The sequence below is a fragment of the Macaca fascicularis genome, chromosome 6, assembly GCF_037993035.2.
Source record: "Macaca fascicularis isolate 582-1 chromosome 6, T2T-MFA8v1.1".
NCBI lineage: Eukaryota > Metazoa > Chordata > Mammalia > Primates > Cercopithecidae > Macaca > Macaca fascicularis.
Window position 1 is genome coordinate 187,506,311 of NC_088380.1, and position 18,142 is coordinate 187,524,452.

General features: G+C 57.4%; 1 protein-coding gene across 4 annotated transcripts in view; it reads right to left on the reverse strand.

The window, feature by feature from the left end:
- Positions 1 to 5,892: 5,892 nt before the first annotated feature.
- The window catches only part of FLT4 (fms related receptor tyrosine kinase 4), a 46,631-nt gene continuing 34,381 nt past the window's right edge, over positions 5,893 to 18,142 (reverse strand). For 2 of the 4 annotated variants that reach the window (XM_015452381.4, XM_073995039.1), the window contains 6 exons: positions 17,599 to 17,698; positions 17,094 to 17,199; positions 16,034 to 16,182; positions 14,608 to 14,728; positions 13,355 to 13,440; positions 11,826 to 12,555 (listed from right to left, as the gene is read on the reverse strand). In XM_015452381.4, the coding sequence (XP_015307867.3) occupies positions 12,492 to 12,555; positions 13,355 to 13,440; positions 14,608 to 14,728; positions 16,034 to 16,182; positions 17,094 to 17,199; positions 17,599 to 17,698 (626 nt within the window). In that variant the 3' untranslated portion in view covers positions 11,826 to 12,491. Of the gene's footprint in view, positions 7,849 to 7,924; positions 8,125 to 11,825; positions 12,556 to 13,354; positions 13,441 to 14,607; positions 14,729 to 16,033; positions 16,183 to 17,093; positions 17,200 to 17,598; positions 17,699 to 18,142 lie in introns of those variants that run through there. The other 2 variants (XM_005558812.4, XM_065547155.2) reach the window with 2 other exon arrangements.

Genomic DNA, 18,142 nt, shown 5'->3' on the forward strand with positions numbered 1-18,142 from the left:
CACTGCTGTAGTTTTCTGGGGCCCCTCCATGCCCACCTCTGCTCTCCTGGGACAGCTGGCTGTCATGTGGTGTCCTGGCGGCTGGGCCCCGGTTAGGTTAGCCCTCCATGCTGTAATGATTTTGGGCTTTGTGAGGAGTCTGCGGTGCTGTTCCAGTGGAAACTGCTCTTCATTCTATGTCTACGGGCGCTGGACCCCGGCCCCGAGACTCCCCTCCTCACTCCTTCTGAGCAAACTTTCCTACCCGAAGGTGGGGGCCGAGGGGCAGCCCTGGTGTCATCAGCTGGCACCCTGTGTTTCCCGATGGTCCTGGGACCGTTTATCAAGGGACTTGTGGGGGCTCCTGGCCATAGCCTGGTCTTGGCCCCCAGCCCCGGTCAGCACAACCCCCAAGTTCCCCCCGGGGAAGTCCTCCTGGCCAGGGTCACCACAGCGGCCGGCAGCAGACGCCCCTCACACTGCCCTGAGCAGACCCCAAGGACAGGCGGCCTGTTCCAGCGGGGACTGCGGGCTTCTCCTGTGCCAGTGGGAAGTGGTTTGGTGGGGAGCAGGCTGGGTGTGGCAATGCCCGGCAGGTGAGGCCAGAGCAGGGAGTGCTGCTGGGCTCTCCCGGGCACCCTGGCTCACCTACTGGGTACACAGGCGTGGAGCCCTGCCCAGGGTTGCCCCATGAATCCCTGCCAGCACCCCCTGCGCAACCCCCGTCCTCCTTCCTCATAGCTCGGCCCCGTGGGCCCTGGGGTGCTGGGCAGTGTCGTGAGCACATCCTGAGTGCCCCGCTGTGGCACCGTGCCTGGGGTCAATACTGATCTGGCCCTCAACCGCTTCCTTTTCCCCTTCCCTGTCCGGGGCCCTCCCACCCACAGGGCCCCGCTGTGGGGAGGGGGAGCAGGTTCAGGGCATTTGGTGAAAGTGACAGAAAAGCTGACCCACATGGCTTAAGCAAAGACTGAAATTCCAGGAATGGCTCCGCCTTCAGGCAAACCTTGATCCAGCCTCAAAGGATGTCACCAGGACCTCATACCTCATTCTTCTCTGCCACCTCACAGCTCCCTTTTTTCTATTTTTATTTTTTCGACAGAGCTTTGCTCTGTCACCAGGCTGGAGTGCAGTGGCGCAACCTCGGCTCACTGCAACCTCTGCCCCCCAGGTTCAAGTGTTTCTTCTGCCTCAGCCTCCCAAGTAGCTGGGACTACAGGCGTGTGCCACCATGCCCAGCTAATTTTTGTATTTTTAGTAGAGCCGGAGTTTCATCGCGTTAGGAAGGATGGTCTCGATCTCCTGACCTCATGATCCGCCTGCCTTGACCTTCTAAAGTGCTGGGATTACAGGCGTGAGCCACCGTGCCTGGCCTCTCAGCTCCCATTTTTTAGAGAGCTGTCCTCCTTGGAGAGGCTGGCAGCCAGCAGTGCCAAACCTCCGATACTAATTTGGGCCCAGGCACACAAGCGCTGGTGCTATCCCCAGGGCCCTCCCGTAAGGCTTTACCCCACTGCGCCAGGGACCGAGCTGCCCACAGCAGCCACAGCAGCCAAGGAAGCACGGTGTCTCATTACGTCTGGCTTCCCTGCTGCAGTCTGTTCAGTGAGGAAGGAGGCTGAGGAAGGGGTGTTGGTGGGGATTCATGGGATGACCCTGGGCAGGGCTCCACACCTCTGTGTACCCAGCAGGTGAGCCAGGGAGTCTGGGAGAGCCCAGCAGTACTCCTGCCCTCCCCACCCCAATACCATTCCACCGAGGAAAGCACTCCAGTCCACAGAGCCCCACCGAGTCCAGGGACTGAAGTGGTTTCCTGAATGGAATGGTACTGGGGTGAGAAGGGCATTATCACCCTCATGATTCAGAAGAAACACAGCTCAGAGAACATCAGTGACCTGCCTGCAGTCCCCTGGCAGTCTGAGATGGGTCTGCACGGTGCCCAGGCCACGCTCCTCACACGCCTAGTATCCCCAGGGGGTGGCAAGGCCCTCCCATTGACCTGGAAGGCACAGCGTCCTGTGCTGCCTCCATGTTCCAGGCCTCGGAGCAGCCAGGCAGGGGTGAGAGTTGGGGGATCAGACCCAGGGGAGGTCCCAGCCCAGACTCCAGGCCAAGATCCCACCGAGGCAGAGATGCACTCGCTGCCGTCCCAAAAGCAAGGCCCCGTCCAAGTATTCCCTTCCCTTACTGCTGCCGCTCCGTGGAGACTGGCTGCTGACTTCCAGGTACCTGGTTGTCCCTAGGGGAGGCCATGGCCTTCTCAGGGGAGCTGCCTCCTTCCAGGGCTGGGCAGTCCTGTGTGGCCCTGCTGCCCCAAAGCCAGCTGTGATGGAGCTCCTGGCAGTGCCTCAGCAGCCAGGGAAGGGAGGGACCCTGAGAGCTGCCCGGCTGACTCCACCCCTGTGTCCCACAGAGGGGCAGCCCAGGCTGCCAAGGATGCTGCCCCAGCATGTTCCAAATCCCGTAATCCTCTCTCTCCGTGGCCGCTCTGGGCTCCTCCTCAAGCCCTGGTTCAGCCCCCACACCCTCCAGCCTCCCTGCCCACCGTCAGGTCTAGGCACACGTGGCCGCCCGTGCACACCCTCCAGCCTCCCTGCCCACCATCAGGTCTAGGCACACGTGGCCGCCCGTGCACACCCTCCAGCCTCCCTGCCCACCGTCAGGTCTAGGCACACGTGGCCGCCCGTGGCTCTGGTGGAAAGTTCAGGAGTTTCTGCTTCCCTCTCTGGATGCGCCCCTGAGGGGAAGGTGGTGTCCTCCCCTCGGCCCAGGAAGGGGAGATTGTCCCCTCTCCCCGCGGTGGCAGCTGCAGCCAGATACTCCTCCAGAGCTGAACAAGGGTGGGGGGAGTGGGGGACGCTTGCTGACCTCAGACACCTCCCAGTTCGCTCTCAGGAGGGACGCATTTCCCCTACGCACACTGCTTTGAGGCTGGGCTCACATTTCTTTCTGACAGTCCTGGAAGCCGGGAAGGCCAAGATGAAGGCACAGGCAGGTCCGGGGTCTGGTGAGGGCCGATTCCTGGTTTCCTGACAGCTGACTTCTCACACGGTGGAAAGGGGGCTAGGGAGCTCCTCCTCTTGTAAGGACACTAATCCCATTCCCAGGGGCTCCACCCTCATGACCTACTCACCTGCCAAGGGCCCCGCCTCCTAACACCATCACACTGGGGGTAGGATTTCAACACGCGCATTTCAGGAGGACACAAACCTTCAGTCCATCGGGCACATGGGGAATGGGTGGGAGCATGTGGTGTTAACTGTTGCGTGGGTGGATGGGCGAGTCAGTGGGGGCCACATGCCCCTATTCACATCACTTGGTCGGAAGAGGGGCTTTTACCTGGGTGGGTCTCCCCCAGCACCACTGGGGCCTTATGGCTTTTATCACCACAGCCCTGCAAGGCGGCAGTCATGACTGAGAAACCGAGACTCCGAGGGCAGGTGCTGGCTCAGGCTCACCAGCTGCAGGGTGCCACGTCTGATATCCCATCCTCTGCTCCCAGCCCTGAGGAGCCCCCAGAGCCCAGCCTGCCCCAGGCTCTCTGCCCAGTGGCAGAGGAGACCCAGGCCTCATTTGGTGGTTGCCAAAGGCACAAAGGCAGGCCCCTCTCAGTGATGCTGTGGTCCCCCCCACCGAATCTACATGCAGAGATCGGGGTGGAGATGGCCCCGGGCCCGGGGACTGGCCAGCACCTTGGACACTGTGGCTGATTATCTGGACTAAGCACACAGCTTCAAGAGTCTACCGGAAGCTAGGTATAGTGAGCTCTGTAGTCCCAGCTACTCAGGAGGCCGAGGCGAGAGGATCTCGCTTGAGCACAGGAGATGAAGGCTGCAGAGAGCTATGACTGCACCACTGCACTCCAGCCTGGGTGACAGAGAGAAACTTTGTCTCAAAAACAAAAAACAAAAAACAAAAAACAAAAAACAAAGTCGATTTGGGCCTACTGGGGTGGAGTGGCCTGGGAGTGGTAATGGGGTAGGGATGGGGTGGGGAAATGAGAGGGAGGGGAGCCTGTATCGGTGCTGGAAGTTGTTTTTTGGATTCCCTCCGCCTAAGCACAATGAGCGTCTAGGGCGGGAGTCCTCCGGGGCAGCCCTCTGGTCTCCTAGCCCGCCAGTACCCCGGCACCCCCTGCAGACCCGGCTGCTGCTCGTGTGCTCCCCCTTCTCTTCCGGGCTCTTCCTCCCATCTGGACCTGGTGCCTCCCAGAACTGAGAAAGCCACAAAGACCCTGGGCTGGAGTCAGGCTCTCCGTCCCCATGACGTCCTCCCAGCCTGCCTGGGACTTTGGCTCCGTCCCCATGACGTCCTCCCAGCCTGCCTGGGACTTTGGCTCAACCCCTCCTCAGCCAAGGACACCCAGGGCCTCAGGTGAGGCGTCAAGGATGCAGGTCCCGGGGCGGCTGGAGAAGACCACTGAGGAAAGGATTTTCCCCAAATATCCGATGTGGGTGTCTGTAGGACTCTGCACTGGATTCAGGCGGCTAATAACGGAGCTCCTCTTCCAGAGGGCCTTCCAGAGCCATCCTCGCACCCCTGGGGCTGCCCCCTGCAGGCCCCGCCAAGCTCCTTCGAGATTCCTCCTTCTCAGAGCAAACATGTCAGTCAAAGACGTCAGCCCATCTCAGAATGCCCCTCCAGCCTTAAAATAAGAAACAGACCCAACGCTGGGCTCTCAGGCCCTAGGGCCCTGGTGGCCTCCTGTCCCACCTCCCACTCCCCTCCCTCGCCTGTCCCTCTGGTCTTCCTCCTCACTCTTCTTCACTCCACAGCAGCCAACCCCAGGTCCTAGGACCATGTGTAGCTCTGAGCAGCCACTCAGGAGCTCTGCCTGCTGGACACAAACGCCTGGGCCTAAGCAGTGCCCCACAGCATGGGGCAATAGCATCAAAGGACATTCGGACACGTCCTGGACCCCAAACCTCCTCCAAGCAGGTGACTAAGGGCTCTTGGCAGAAATGAAGAGTGAAGGGCTGGGGTGGAGGTAGGAGGCAGAGGCGGGCGGTGGCACCCGGAGAAGGGCTGGAGCCTGAGAGGAGAAGGTGAGAAGGTTCTTGGGAGGCAGGAGGGACCAAGGGCCCCTCACGGTGGGCACACACTGTAGCCTGGTGTGACTCCTCCCTCCCTCCCTGCTCACTGGCTGTTTCCATCCACACAGCCTGGAGTGAGTGGTGCTCTGGGTGTGAGAAGGTGGCTGGAACCTGGAGGGACACTTGAGCCCAGCCCTGAAGGTCCAACAGAGGAAGGACCAGAGGAGCCCAGAAGTGTGAGTGCAGCCCCACTAGGAAAGTGGTACAGGATGGGAGTGGGGAGGTGTTTCAGTGACCACCATACAGGGGCATACTTTGGGCTTGGAGAGCAGCTCAGGCCTGGGCACGGGAGGATGCCCTGTTGGTGGACACTTGGGTTGATGCATAGGTCAAGGTCAGTGGCTAGATTCAGTCAATTATAATGGAAAGTTAAAATGTCCAAATCCAGCCTGGGCAACACAGTGAGACCTCATTTCTACAAACCAACCAACCAAAACAAGAAAAGCGGCCGGGCACGGTGGCTCATGCCTGTAATCCCAGCACTTTGGGAGGCCGAGGCCAGGAGTTCGAGACCAGCCTGGCCAACATGGTAAAACCCCACCTCTACTAAAAATATAAAAAGTAGCCGGGCGAGGTGGCAGGCGCCTGTAATCCCAGCTACTCAGGAGGCTGAGGCAGAAGAATCGCTTGAAACCGGAAGACGAGGTTGCAGTGAGCTGAGATCGCGCCACTGAACTCCAGCCTGAGCGAAAGAGCGAAACTCCATCTCAAAAAAAAAAAAAAAGTCCAAACCCAGTGTGGGGACTTTTCTGTATTCCCATTTAGATTACAGAAGCAAACACAACAAAAGCAACACTCGTGTCCCCAACACACACACACAGACTGGCACCAGATTTATTATTATCTCTTGTTAAATATTTTCCATCTTTTCTGAGAACATGGTCTAGAAAGGCATAGTTGGTTTTCTTCCGGGTACATGCCTGGGTGGGCAGTGAGGAGAGAGGAGAGGTGCGCACCGAGCGGGCTGGTCCTCTGCAGAGAACAGCCTCGGGCTCCTCTTAGGGAAGCCGGACAGGCCAGTCCCACGTTGGAGGTGTGGAGGAAGGAGGTCCCAGGGACGATGAAGATGACCTTATACATGCATTCAACGTATCCTGGAGTAACATGCACTGAGGGAGGTGGGGAGGGGAGGGGAGGTGGGAAGGGAAGGGAGGTGGGAGGGGAGGGGACGGGAGGGTCAGCTGAGCGAGCCCCTGCTCGCTGCGTGGAGCCTGTCCTGCAAGCGTCTTGTGGGGTGGGTTTGGGGAGTCAGGGTGGTGGTGAGTCTCCGTGGTTCTAACAGGGGGACGTGGGTCTTTCTCCTGGTGAGGTGTTGGGGCACTCTGAGCTGGGATAGGGGTCCTGAGCAGAATGGCTCCAGCCTTCAGAGGATCTCTGGCTGCTCCTCTGGGAGGGTGGCGTTCTGACCAGCCAGGGTGCTGATGTCAGGCGCAGGCCAGGAAAAGGCCGGAGGCAGGGCCCCAGAATGTCCACTGAGTGCTGGGTGGCACAGGGCAATGCTGGGTGGTCCTTCGTGCCAGCCCCGAGCCTTCCTGAGTGGATCCCATGGTACTCATCTCTCATGAGCTGGTTCACGGCTTGGGAGGGGCCGCAGGTGGCAGGTCCTAAAGGCTCCAGGACCAGGTCCTGGCTCTAAAGGGAAGAACCAGACCGGCAGCTCCAGATCCAGGCTCCTTCGAGTCTGGGCCAGGTGGGACTCCAGGTGGGACTCCAGGTGGGAGAGCGGGGGGCCTTCTCCAGAGGCACTGACTGCTCTGCTGGCCCTGACAGGGGGCGGGCGCCAGAGTCATCTAGACTCAGTGTAACTGTCCCTGGGCGTCTTCCACGCTGAATTTGGAAAGCAAATTCTTCACAGCAGCTATACAGTCTGCGAAGCTGTTGAAAAAGACCTGCAGAATGGCTCTCGACACCCAGGCTCGGGTGTGCAGGCTGCCTGTGTCACCGGTCTGTCATACCGGCGGCCACCCCAGGGGCTAGTTACCTGTTTGGTCAGGCCCAGAAGAGGACCCTGCAAATTCCTCCTCCCTTGTTTCTTTGAGATGGAAACACAGCCCCCCTCCCTTCAACTGTGAAGGGGCAGGTGAGGCCAGCCGGCCTCCACGGGAAGAACGGCTGTGTGCCTGTGGAGGACACGGTGCGCCTGTGGAGGACACGGCGTTCGGGAGACTCTGCTCCGGTGTGCCTTGACCTCCATCACTGTGACTCCCAGACCAGATTCCTCACGGGAAAACAGGGACCAGCCGCCACCCAGTGTGACGAAAGAGGTCATCAGAGACATTCCCATGGGAAGGGCTGGCCCCGGGGCCAGCACCCGTGGACGCTGAACTAAATGACATCTGAATCTCAGGGGGAGGAGCCCGGGCAGCTGGAGCGTGGCCCTGGCCAGTTGTGGTGACAGAATCCCAGGCGCCTGGGGCCTGGAGTTCTGCTCTTCCCAGCTGGGAAGCTTGCAGAGAGGGAAGCACACTCCTGCGCCACCAGAGTTAAACCAGACGAGTTCCCAACCTGGGTGTCCAGCCCTCTGCCCGCCCTGCTGGGCCTGAACCCCCGAGTGCTGGGGGCCTCGTCCGATGCTGCTTAGTAGCTGTTGTCTGTGAAGAAAGACACGCGGGCAGACGGGGAGCAGTGGTCCTCCTCGCTTGGCTCGGACAGCTCCCCATACTCGCTGTTGTAAAACACCTGGCCTCCTCGGGCCCCCCGGTCAGGCCGCCGCCGCCTCCCTTGGGAGTCAGGGTGCGCCCTGGTCACATCCACATTCTGGTCAGGTCCTTTACAGCTGCCAAGACATGGAAGGTGGAGTTAGTAAGAGAAGAAGGCCGGGTGGCGGGCGGTGCACACTGGTAATCCCAGTACTTTGGGAGGCTGAAGCAGGTGGATGGCTTCAGGCTAGGAGTTAGAGAGCAGCCCGGGCAACATGGGGAAACCCCGTCTCTACAAAAAATACAAGTTACCCAGGCGTGGTGCAGGCCTGTGGCCTCAGCTAAGTGAAATAATTGCTCGAGCCCAGGAGGTGGAAGTTTCATGAGCCAAGATCATGCCGCTGCGCTCTAGCCTGGGCGACAAAGTGAGACTCGGCCTCAAAAACAGACAAATGAACAACGAGGAGGAGGGACCGGACCCCTGTCGGGGTCTGATAGGAACCACCAAGGACACAGCGGAGCATGGGACATGCTCAGACTTCAAAAAACACACGCAGACTAGACTAAACAGCAAAGCGGATTGATCGGATTTGGCACTCACTGGAGCTTTGTCCGAGCCTCGACACGAGACTGTGAAGAATGTCCAACTTCATCCCCAACCCAGTTCTCACTCTGTCTTGCCCGTCTCAGTGAACGGCACCAAAGTCCCCTCAGCTGCTGGAGCACCTTGGGGTTCTCCTTGCCTCCTCCTTCCCCTCACTCTTCATATCCCATCCATCCAGATCCCGTCCATCCATATCCAATCCATCCATATCCATCCATCCATATCCATCCATCCAGATCCCATCCATCCAGATCCATCCATCCAGATCCCATCCATCCAGATCCATCCATCTATATCCCATCCATCCAGATCCCGTCCATCCATATCCATCCATCCATATCCATCCATCCATGTCCATCCATCCAGATCCATCCATCCAGATCCCATCCATCCAGATCCATCCATCCATATCCATCCATCCATATCCATCCATCCATATCCATCCATATCCATCCATCCATATCCCATCCATCCAGATCCATCCATCCAGATCCCATCCATATCCATCCATCCATATCCATCCATCCAGATCCCATCCATCCATATCCATCCATCCAGATCCCATCCATCCAGATCCCATCCAGCCAGATCTGCCCATTGTAACTCCAGGACACATGCGGGCTTCTCCATTCTCGGCCCCTCCTGTGGAGTCCGCTGCATCCTTGCCGGCTCTGACACCCTCCTGCAGACTGCTCTGCTTCCACCATGGCCTCCTGGTGCTCCACCCTTCAGAGAGGTCCTTCAAGTTACACTATGTCATTCTCCTCCTGACACACCCTCCAACGGCTTCCCGTCACTCCATGAAGGAAATCCAGCTTCTCGCCTTGGCCTAGGAGGTGGTTTCTGCCCCTCCCCTCCTCTCCGCCTGCCCCATCCTGCACCATCCTCAGTGCTTTCTTTGCATTTTTTGAAGATGTTGATTACTTGTTTGGTGCTTTGCATAGTGCTACTGAAAACGCTTGACTGTAAGTTTAAAATACTAGTTATTTTACTGTTTGCATCTTCTTCCTCTGGGACTCCCAATTTTATGTATATTGGATCTTTTCTATTTCTGATCCTTTTGCCTCTTTTATTTCAGTTTTGTTTTCTTTTCACATCCATCCTCTGTGTCTGCCACTGTCAGTCTGGTCATACATATTGTCCCTGTGGTGCCCTAGTTTTAGAAAGGATTTAGTTTTTTTTCCCCCGAAATGGGGTCTTGCTGTGTTGCCCAGGCTAGACTGCAGTGGCACGATCATGACTCACTGTAGCCTCAACCTTCTGGGCTCAAGCAACTCTCCCACCTCAGCCTGCCGAGTAGCTGCTACCACAGGCGTGGGCCACCACACCCAGCTAATTTTCAAAATTATTTGTAGAGACAGGGCCTCATTCTGTTGCCCAGGTTGGTCTTGAACTCCAGGCCTCGTCTCCCAAGGTGCTGTGATTACAGGTGAGAGCTACTGCCTGGCCGAATCTATGTTTTATTTCCATTTCTTTCCTGAATTTAGTCTGCTCTCGTTTGTATCATCACATTGTCCGTCCATTTCTATTCTGAACTTTTGAATACCAGATTCATGGTGCCACTGCTTGTTTCATTATATGTTTAATTCACGTTGGAGTATTTTGTTCATTTTCCTGCTTAATTTAAACAGTTGTCTACTGGGAAGTTTTAACTCTAATGTTCTGTCTTGTTCCTGTAACTTTGGATGGATGGTGCTTTTTTGGAGGTTCAGGATTATTTGTGTTAGGATTTTCTACACAGAAAGAGCCACTTCTCCTGTGGGTGGGACTAGGGATTTTGGTGGCATCCTACATTTCTTCACTTAAAAGTGCCACATCAAACCTATATCTTTGGCATCATCTCAAGTTCCTTTGACTGCCTTCTTCCTTCTGAAGGCTCCATCCACGTTCCGTACCATCCTGCCTCCAGGGGCCGGCCAGTCTCTCACCCAAAAGAGCTGGGCCTTCCACTGGCTCCATGCAGTCACGCTGAGTGACCACAAGCCCAGAGTTTCCTGATCTCCTTCCACCCACAGATGCAGGTGAAACGCCACATGTATGGGCATGGGCTCTGGCGTCCGAAGTGGGCACTGAAGGGGCTGGACGGTGTAACCCAGGAGTGAGGAGCAGGTAATCCCCCATGGGGCGAGTGCCGACCAGGGGTTAAGAGGAGACAGCGAAGGACCAGACAGATAGATTCCTCCTTCTGCTCCCCACACACCCCACATGGGACATCCTCTCCTTGCACCTGTGTGGGGAGCACTCTGTATGCCAAGCGAACGCACCCGCCAGGGACCCGTGGAACCTCTTCTTGGCTCATCATGAACAGAGGACAAAGAACAGTGCCCTCTGCTGCCGATACAGGGTGGTGCAGTTTCCAAACGCACAAATCCATTGTGTGCTCATCTGTCTTCTTCTGACTTCTGGATACTATCTTGCTTCCTTAGGACCCTTATCTTCCGGAACTTTCTTCTTCCTCTACCACCAAGCATCCAAGGAGCTGCACTCCCTTCTGGCTCGCTGCCCTTTCAGAAGCAGGATGGCTGCCCAGTGCCTCGGACTTGACAAGGGAGGTCTCCTCGCAGCCCCGTCTCCTCCATCACCCCATGGTCTGTGTACCGAGTTTCTCTCCTAGCTGAGCCACAGGCGCGGGCTGAGCAGCCTTCTTTGATCTCAAGGAGGTATGCTGTTTTTTGAAGGTGTGCAGAGGTTTGAATTTACGTGGCAATCATCCTCTGCCATACCTTTGACTTAATTACCTTGTTTTTTGCAGGTCAAAATGCTGTTTGGTGAAGAAAAATTAACCCAAAGCTATTTCCGTAACGTGACCACCATTAATTTTCCAAAACCAGGTACTAACAGGAGTCAGCTGATAAGCCGGGCATGGTGGCTCACACCTGTAATCCCAGCACTCTGGGAGGCTGAGGCGGGCAGATCACTTGAGGCCAGGAGTTCAAGATCAGCCTGGCCAATGTGGTGAAACTCTGTCTCTACTAAAAATAAAAAAAATAGGCCGGGCGCGGTGGCTCAAGCCTGTAATCCCAGCACTTTGGGAGGCCAAGATGGGTGGATCACGAGGTCAGGAGATCGAGACCATCCTGGCTAACACGGTGAAACGCCATCTTTACTAAAAAATACAAAAAACTAGCTGGGCGTGGTGGCGGGCACCTGTAGTCCCAGCTACTCGGGAGGCTGAGGCAGGAGAATGGCGTAAACCCGGGAGGTGGAGCTTGCAGTGAGCTCAGATCCGGCCACTGCACTCCAGCCTGGGCGACAGAGTGAGACTTCGTCTCAAAAATAAATTAAAAAAAAAATAAATAAATAAATAAATAGCTGGGCATGGTGGCGCACTCCTATAATCCCAGCTACTCAAGAGGCTGAAGCAGGAGAATCACCTGAACCTGGGAGGTGGAGGTTGTGGTGAGCTGAGATCACACCACTGCACTCCAGCCTGGAAGACAGAGTGAGACCCTGTCTCAAAATAAATAAATAAATAAATAAATAAATAAATAAATAAATATAAAGTGAATCTTTTAAGTAGACACTAAAGTCTTTGTTTAATCTATACACTTAAAAGTTTCAATGTTCAAGTTGGCCAAAACTGTTTTTCCCCTGGCTATCATGTTGAGCAAATAGAGTTCACTTTCTATCTGGACAGTCATATGTGGGTATTTCTCTGTTGCCAAAATACATCCCAGCCTGTGGGCGAAGGATTACCCAGGTGCCGAGGCAAGAGACTGAAGGCACAAACTGTTTCAGTATAACACAGAAAACAGTTATAAGAATAGTCATAATACAAATTAGATAGATGATCATGGACATTATTGATCATTAGCATCAACATTATTAATCACTAGCTTTTGATATTACTCTTTGATGTATTAGTCATATTACCAAGGAATAACCCGTGGGCATAGGGTCAGGTGCTGAAGGGACACTGTGAGAAGTGACGAAGAAGACAAGAGGTGAACCTTCTGTCACGCCCGCATAACGGCCGCTTGAGGGCTCCTTGGTCAGGTGGTAACACCAGTGTCTGGGAAGGCACCCGTTACTTAGCAGACCGTGAAAGGGAGTCTCCTTTCCTTGGAGGAGTCGGGGAACACCCTGCTCCACCAGCTTCTTGTGGAAGGCTGGATATGATCCAGGCCTGCCCGCCAGTCATCTGGAGGCCTAAACCCCTCCCTGTGGTGCTGTGCTTCAGTGGTCACACTCCTTGTCCACCTTCATGCTCCTCCCGTACTCCTGGTTCCTCTTTGAAGTTCTTAGAAGACAGCGGTAGAAGAAATAGTGAAAGTCTTGAAGTCTTTGATCTTTCTTGTAAGTGCACAGAAGAAAACGCTGACGTATGCTGCCTTTCCTCTCTGCTTTGGCTACCTAGCAGGGAAGGGCCCCCTGCCCCACGGTCACATGACTTGCTTGACCTTGTCAATCACTTGGACGACTCACTCTCCTTACCCTGCTCCCTTGTCTTGCACGCAGTAAATATCAGCGCGCCCAGCCATTCGGGGCCACTAGCGGTCTCCGCATCTTGGTGCTAGTGGCTCCCCGGCCCAGCTGTTCTCTCTTTATCTCTTTGTCTTGTGTCTTTGTTTCTTACGATCTCTCATCTCCACAGATGGGGAGAACACCTGCTAAGCTCTGTAGGGTCAGACCCTACACCAGCCAGTTCAGATTACAGTATCTACCTGGCTCTGCAGCCACTGGATGAAATTCAGGGGTTTTGGGGCTGGGGCGGCCTCCCCAGCCTGGAGGAGGGTGTGTGTGCCCCGGGCATGGTGGGTTCTGCGTGGTGTCAGAAAGACACAGCGTCTGAGCTCTGTCAGGTGACAGGGAGGTGTCGGGACCGGCACGCAGGTGGTCAGCATGCGGCGGGGAGGGGCTGCTGTGGTGCCAGGTGAGGAGGGGAGTCTCAGGGCAGCTCACCTTGAACATGTGGAAAGGTCACAGGGAGCCACGAGAGGTTCCAGGAAGAGGGCTGGGCACGCCCAGGCCCCAGCCTCCCTCCTCCAGGGGACGGCAATGTCAACACCGGCAGTGCAGGAGGCTCACAAAGCCCTTACCTGAAGCCGCTTTCTCGTCTATGCCTGCTCTCTATCTGCTCAAACTCCTCCGAGGCCAGCACCATCCCACTGTCCGTCTGGTTGTCCTGTGTGAAGAGGACAAGCCAGGCTGTGGGCCCCGCCTGAGGCCCTCCTGCAGGGCAGCCACCCCCAGCCAGGACAGCGCGGCATGACCCTGCGGTGCGGCTGACCTAACACCCGTCCCTGGGACGCTGAGCCGGAAACAAGGTGTCCATTCCATCCCAGGGTGAGGGTCACATGCCCCTGCCTCGGAGGCAGACACTGAGGTCGGGGGCTGTGTCTGGCCCGTGGACACCTCACACTGGGGGACCTCCATGGTGGCCAAACCTACGCTCAGTGTGCAAAGAGCAGGAGCCGCGGGAGAACCAGGGACAGGACTCACAACCTGGCAGCTCGTAGTTCAAAAAACGGTCATTGTGAGGCTGCCTCCCGACCTGGGGGGCTTTGTTACCCTTTCACTGTGGCTTGGTGTGGTTTTTATTCTGAATCACACGGGAGGGAAACTGCGATCTTTTCAGAGTCCCCCAGCGTCTTCAAGTGGCCCCGAAGGCAGGAACCCAGGTCCCTGAGGTCTGGCCAAGGGCTCCCATGGGGCCCCTCTGCCCAGCGCTCACTGACCAGGCCCAGGACTCCCGAACCTGCCACCGAGGAGGAGGAGCTGTCCTTCCCCTGGGGTTTCTGCTGAGGAGGGGAGGCCTCGTGTGGGGGCGACGAGGGCATAGGACAGAAAGCAGCTGTGAGACGTGGCATCGTAGGAGGGCCCAGATGTGCCCAAGGCTCTCCCTGGACTTGCATTTTCTTTTTTTGAGATGGGAGTCTCCCTCTGTTGCCCAGGCTGGAGGGCAGTGGCGCGATCTCGGCTCACTGCAAGCTCCGCCTCCTGGGTTCCCGCCATTCTCCTGCCTCAGCCTCCCGGGTAGTTGGGACTACAGGCGCCGCCACCTCGCCCGGCTAGTTTTTTGTATTTTCGGTAGAGACGGGGTTTCACCGTGTTAGCCAGGATGGTCTCGATCTTCTGACCTCATGATCCGCCCACCTCGGCCTCCCAAAGTGCTGGGATTACAGGCGTGAGCCATCATGCCTGGCCTGGACTTGCACTTTAAAAGGATAGTCTTTTCTGTTAAAAAGCCTGCAATTGGTTTCTGCCATTTGCCTTACGAATTTCCGAGGCTGCCTCCCGAGGTGGCCCCAGCCCTGACCCGAGCACAGCCCCCGCCCTTCATGTGAAGTACCACAGAGGCCTTGTAGGTCATTGGGGTCATGGGGAATTCTTCAAATGTCTTCATCCGGGAGGAACCATGGGTCTGAGTCCCTCTGGCCAGGCACCCGGGAAAGGACACCCAGTTGTAATACCTGTGGGGAGAAATCAGAAGGTACTGAGGAATGCACCCCAACAACTCTCCTCGAAGTTCTCTCTGCTGTCCCTGTGCCTCCTCTTCCGCTGGAAAGGACTCCCAGCCTGGGGCAGGAGTATGGACGGGCCTGGGTCTGAGTGCTGGCAGGGGCTCCTCCGTGGGCCTGGCCTCAGATGTCTACCCCACAGCCTCAGCAGCAGGGCCTGGGTGTGCACCTCCACCCTGGGCCGTGTTTCCTCCTGAGTCCACTGCTGAGCTCTGTGATGGGAAGTGAGGCGGCATCCAGCCCCGTGGGGCATGGAGCTCCTCCCGGGGATGGGCTACCCTGGGCCAGCCAGGCAGCCCCGGGGCTGCAAGCTGCTGACTGCCCTGCCCACACGTGTGTGCGCTAAGGCACATGTTGCGGGGTTGGTGGAAGGAGCCTGGCAAAATCCAGCTCACTGTGGTTGTCCCCGAGGACTAGCCCTGCCATGTGCTGGGGCAGAGCCTGCATCTCAGCAACGCTGGTGTGAATGTGGGCGGCACAGCCATCCTGAGTGTGAAATGCCAGGGATAAGAGAGCCTGGGCAGAGTTCTGGGAATTAAGTTACGTTCTCCTCCTGACCATGCCTCAGTTGGAGACCTTCCCTCCTCCCAGGGACTCTTGGGGACTCACCCCCAGACTAGTCAGTGATTTAGATAATCAGAGACTCCCGGGAGGAATATTGGCCCAAACACAGTCCACTCCACCTCTCCGTGAGAAAAGCACCCTTGTCGGGCGCGGTGGCTCACGCCTGTAATCCCAGCACTTTGGGAGGCCAAGACGGGTGGATCACAAGGTCAGGAGATTGAGACCATCCTGACTAACACAGTGAAACCCCGTCTCTACTAAAAAATGCAAAAAAATAGCTGGGTGTGGTGGCGGGCGCCTGTAGTCCCAGCTACCCGGGAGGCTGAGGCAGGAGAATGGTGTGAATCTGGGAGGCAGAGCTTGGAGTGAGCTGAGATCCCGCCACTGCACTCCAGCCTGGGTGACAGAGCGAGACTCCATCTCAAAAAAAAAAAAGAAAAAGAAGTACCCTTAATGTTGGGGTGAGGGGACACTGGTGGGTGGACAGGACTCAAAAACAAGCACACAGCCAGGTCACATGGCCTTGGAGGGGAACTGCGGCAGGTCATTTAAAGCCGCTCTGTGCTCTGGGTTCGTGCACACTGGTCTCTGACGTCGCATGATTTGCTTTCCCCCAATGACGCAGAGGGATAAAATGCACCCTGTCCACATGGCTTTCTCCCACCCCATTCCTGGACCCACAGGACAGCTGACCTGGCGGCCAGGCTGTGGCGCTGCAGGCTTGGTGGGCTGTCCTCAGCGTCAGCCTGGGCGATGTGTAGGGCCACGGTGGACACCTGTGAGAAGCTGCCCTCTTCTGAGCTCTGAGAGCCACGTGGGGCCATGCAGGCCTCCTCTTCCTCCTGGCGGGGAACAGGAGAGGCAGCCGGGCCAGAAACCATCAGCCGCTGCCCTCAGCCCTCAGCCCTACACTCAGGACTACTTGGGCTCCTGAGCCCTGAAATAGGGTCCTAACAGACCATGCGGGCACGTGAGTGCTCCAAGAAGGAATCGAGCTTGTGCAGAAGCCAGCACATTTCAGCCGTCAAGACAGGTAAGGGGCCAAGGTAGCAGAATGCCGGCTGTGCCAACCTCGCCAAATTCTCCCTACAGCCCTTCCAGGTACCTCGTTTATGGATAAGGCAGGTGGGGCAGGCCGGGGCTCGGCCGGATCATCTGTCCTCCAGTCCCCGGCTGAGCCTGCAGCCTCAGGAACTGGGGCCAACACTTCCTACCTTCTCTGGATGGAACTAGAGCCACAGCACCCATCCCAGTCCCTAGGCCTGGGCAACAGGCCGCTCCCGGGTCCTTGCTCCAGGCCCCACTTTGAGCTGGGTCACGAGCAGGCCCATCCCCCACCCTGGAGGAGCACCACATGGGGAGGGAGAGACGTCAGGACACACAGGTCAGGGGTCCGTGTGCTCAGTGGAGTGGGGGACAGAACCGGGACCAGCTGAAGGAATGCATCATGATGATGCCAGCGAGATGGGGCTGCCTCGCAGGCCAGTGGGGACCAGCCTAGGATTCCCCTTGGGCAGGGACAGGCTCTGACTATCCACACAGCATCTGGAACAGGCAGCGTAGGTGTGCGGTGGGCGTGTGCTCAACAGAAAGATGCAGGGGTGTGGGGATGAGGTGTGGGTAGGGGCCCAGGACCGCACCACCCAAGCCTAGAGGTGGGCAGAGCCTAGAGGGGCTTGGAGGGGCAGCTGGGGCCAGGGACCCAGGGCAGGGGCCAAAGGCCACAGTAGAACAGGGTGGGGAAGGGGCTCACTTGCAGGCCCCCGCCCTGGAGCAGGTCCCCCAGGATCTCCACCAGCTCCGAGAACGCAGGTCTCGCCTTGGGGTCTCCAGACCAGCAGTTCAGCATGATACGGCGTCTGCAGGATCACGTGGGCTGCTGGACCGCGTGCACCCCACCCCCGCCCCAGCACCTTCAGTCCCCCAGCCTTCCTGGGCCCTCTCACCCACTCTGCCCTCCTCCTGACACGTGCCCCACCCTTGTCCGGCTACCCTCGTTCCTCCTTCAAGTGTTAGCCCAGCGTCGCCTCCTGGTGATGCTTTCCCTGAACACCCGGTTCTGTCTGTTCCGACAGCACCCGGCCTTCCCTCCTGGTGCCCGTTGCAGCTATGCCACAGACTACCCGTGTGTCTTGAGGGTGGTGCCCAGGCCTGTCCTACTGGCCCTGGCTTCCCTGATGCCACCTTCTCAAGGCCACAATCCCCACGCCCCCTATGCTTACTGCCCCCAACACCTGCAGGGCCACGGGGAGGCTCACATGGCAGGAGTGGCCAGCTCCGGGGCCCTCATCCTCGTGCCGTCTCTCAGCCGCTGGCAGAACTCCTCATTGATCTGCACCCCAGGGTATGGGGAGGCCCCTGACAACAAGAAGGGGAGGTGGGTGGGGAGCAAGCCCCCCAGGTCACCCCGTCTGTCCCTTCCCCCATCCCCGTGGTGGGGTGGAGACAGCTCATCCGATCCTGCTCTACCTGGGACCTGGGCAGGTCGCGGCCCTCCCCAGTTCTAGTTCTTCATCTGGTTAAAAGAGGACTGTGCCGCCTGCTTGCTAAGGGTGCCAAGAGCATCCACGCACTGGCAACACGGCAGACATCATGGATACCGGATCATCAGTGGCGGGGGAGCCGCCTGCGGTCAGTTTCAACAAATCCTCTCTCACCTCTCACTGCTTCTGATGCCCCCCGCCAGCCCTGCTGCTCCGTCCTGGATCACTGACCTCCCTCCTCGGGCCGCTCTGGCTGACCCAAGCTCTCATGCCTCCTACACTCTTCCTGTTCCTTTAGTTTCTGTAATACCATGTATCA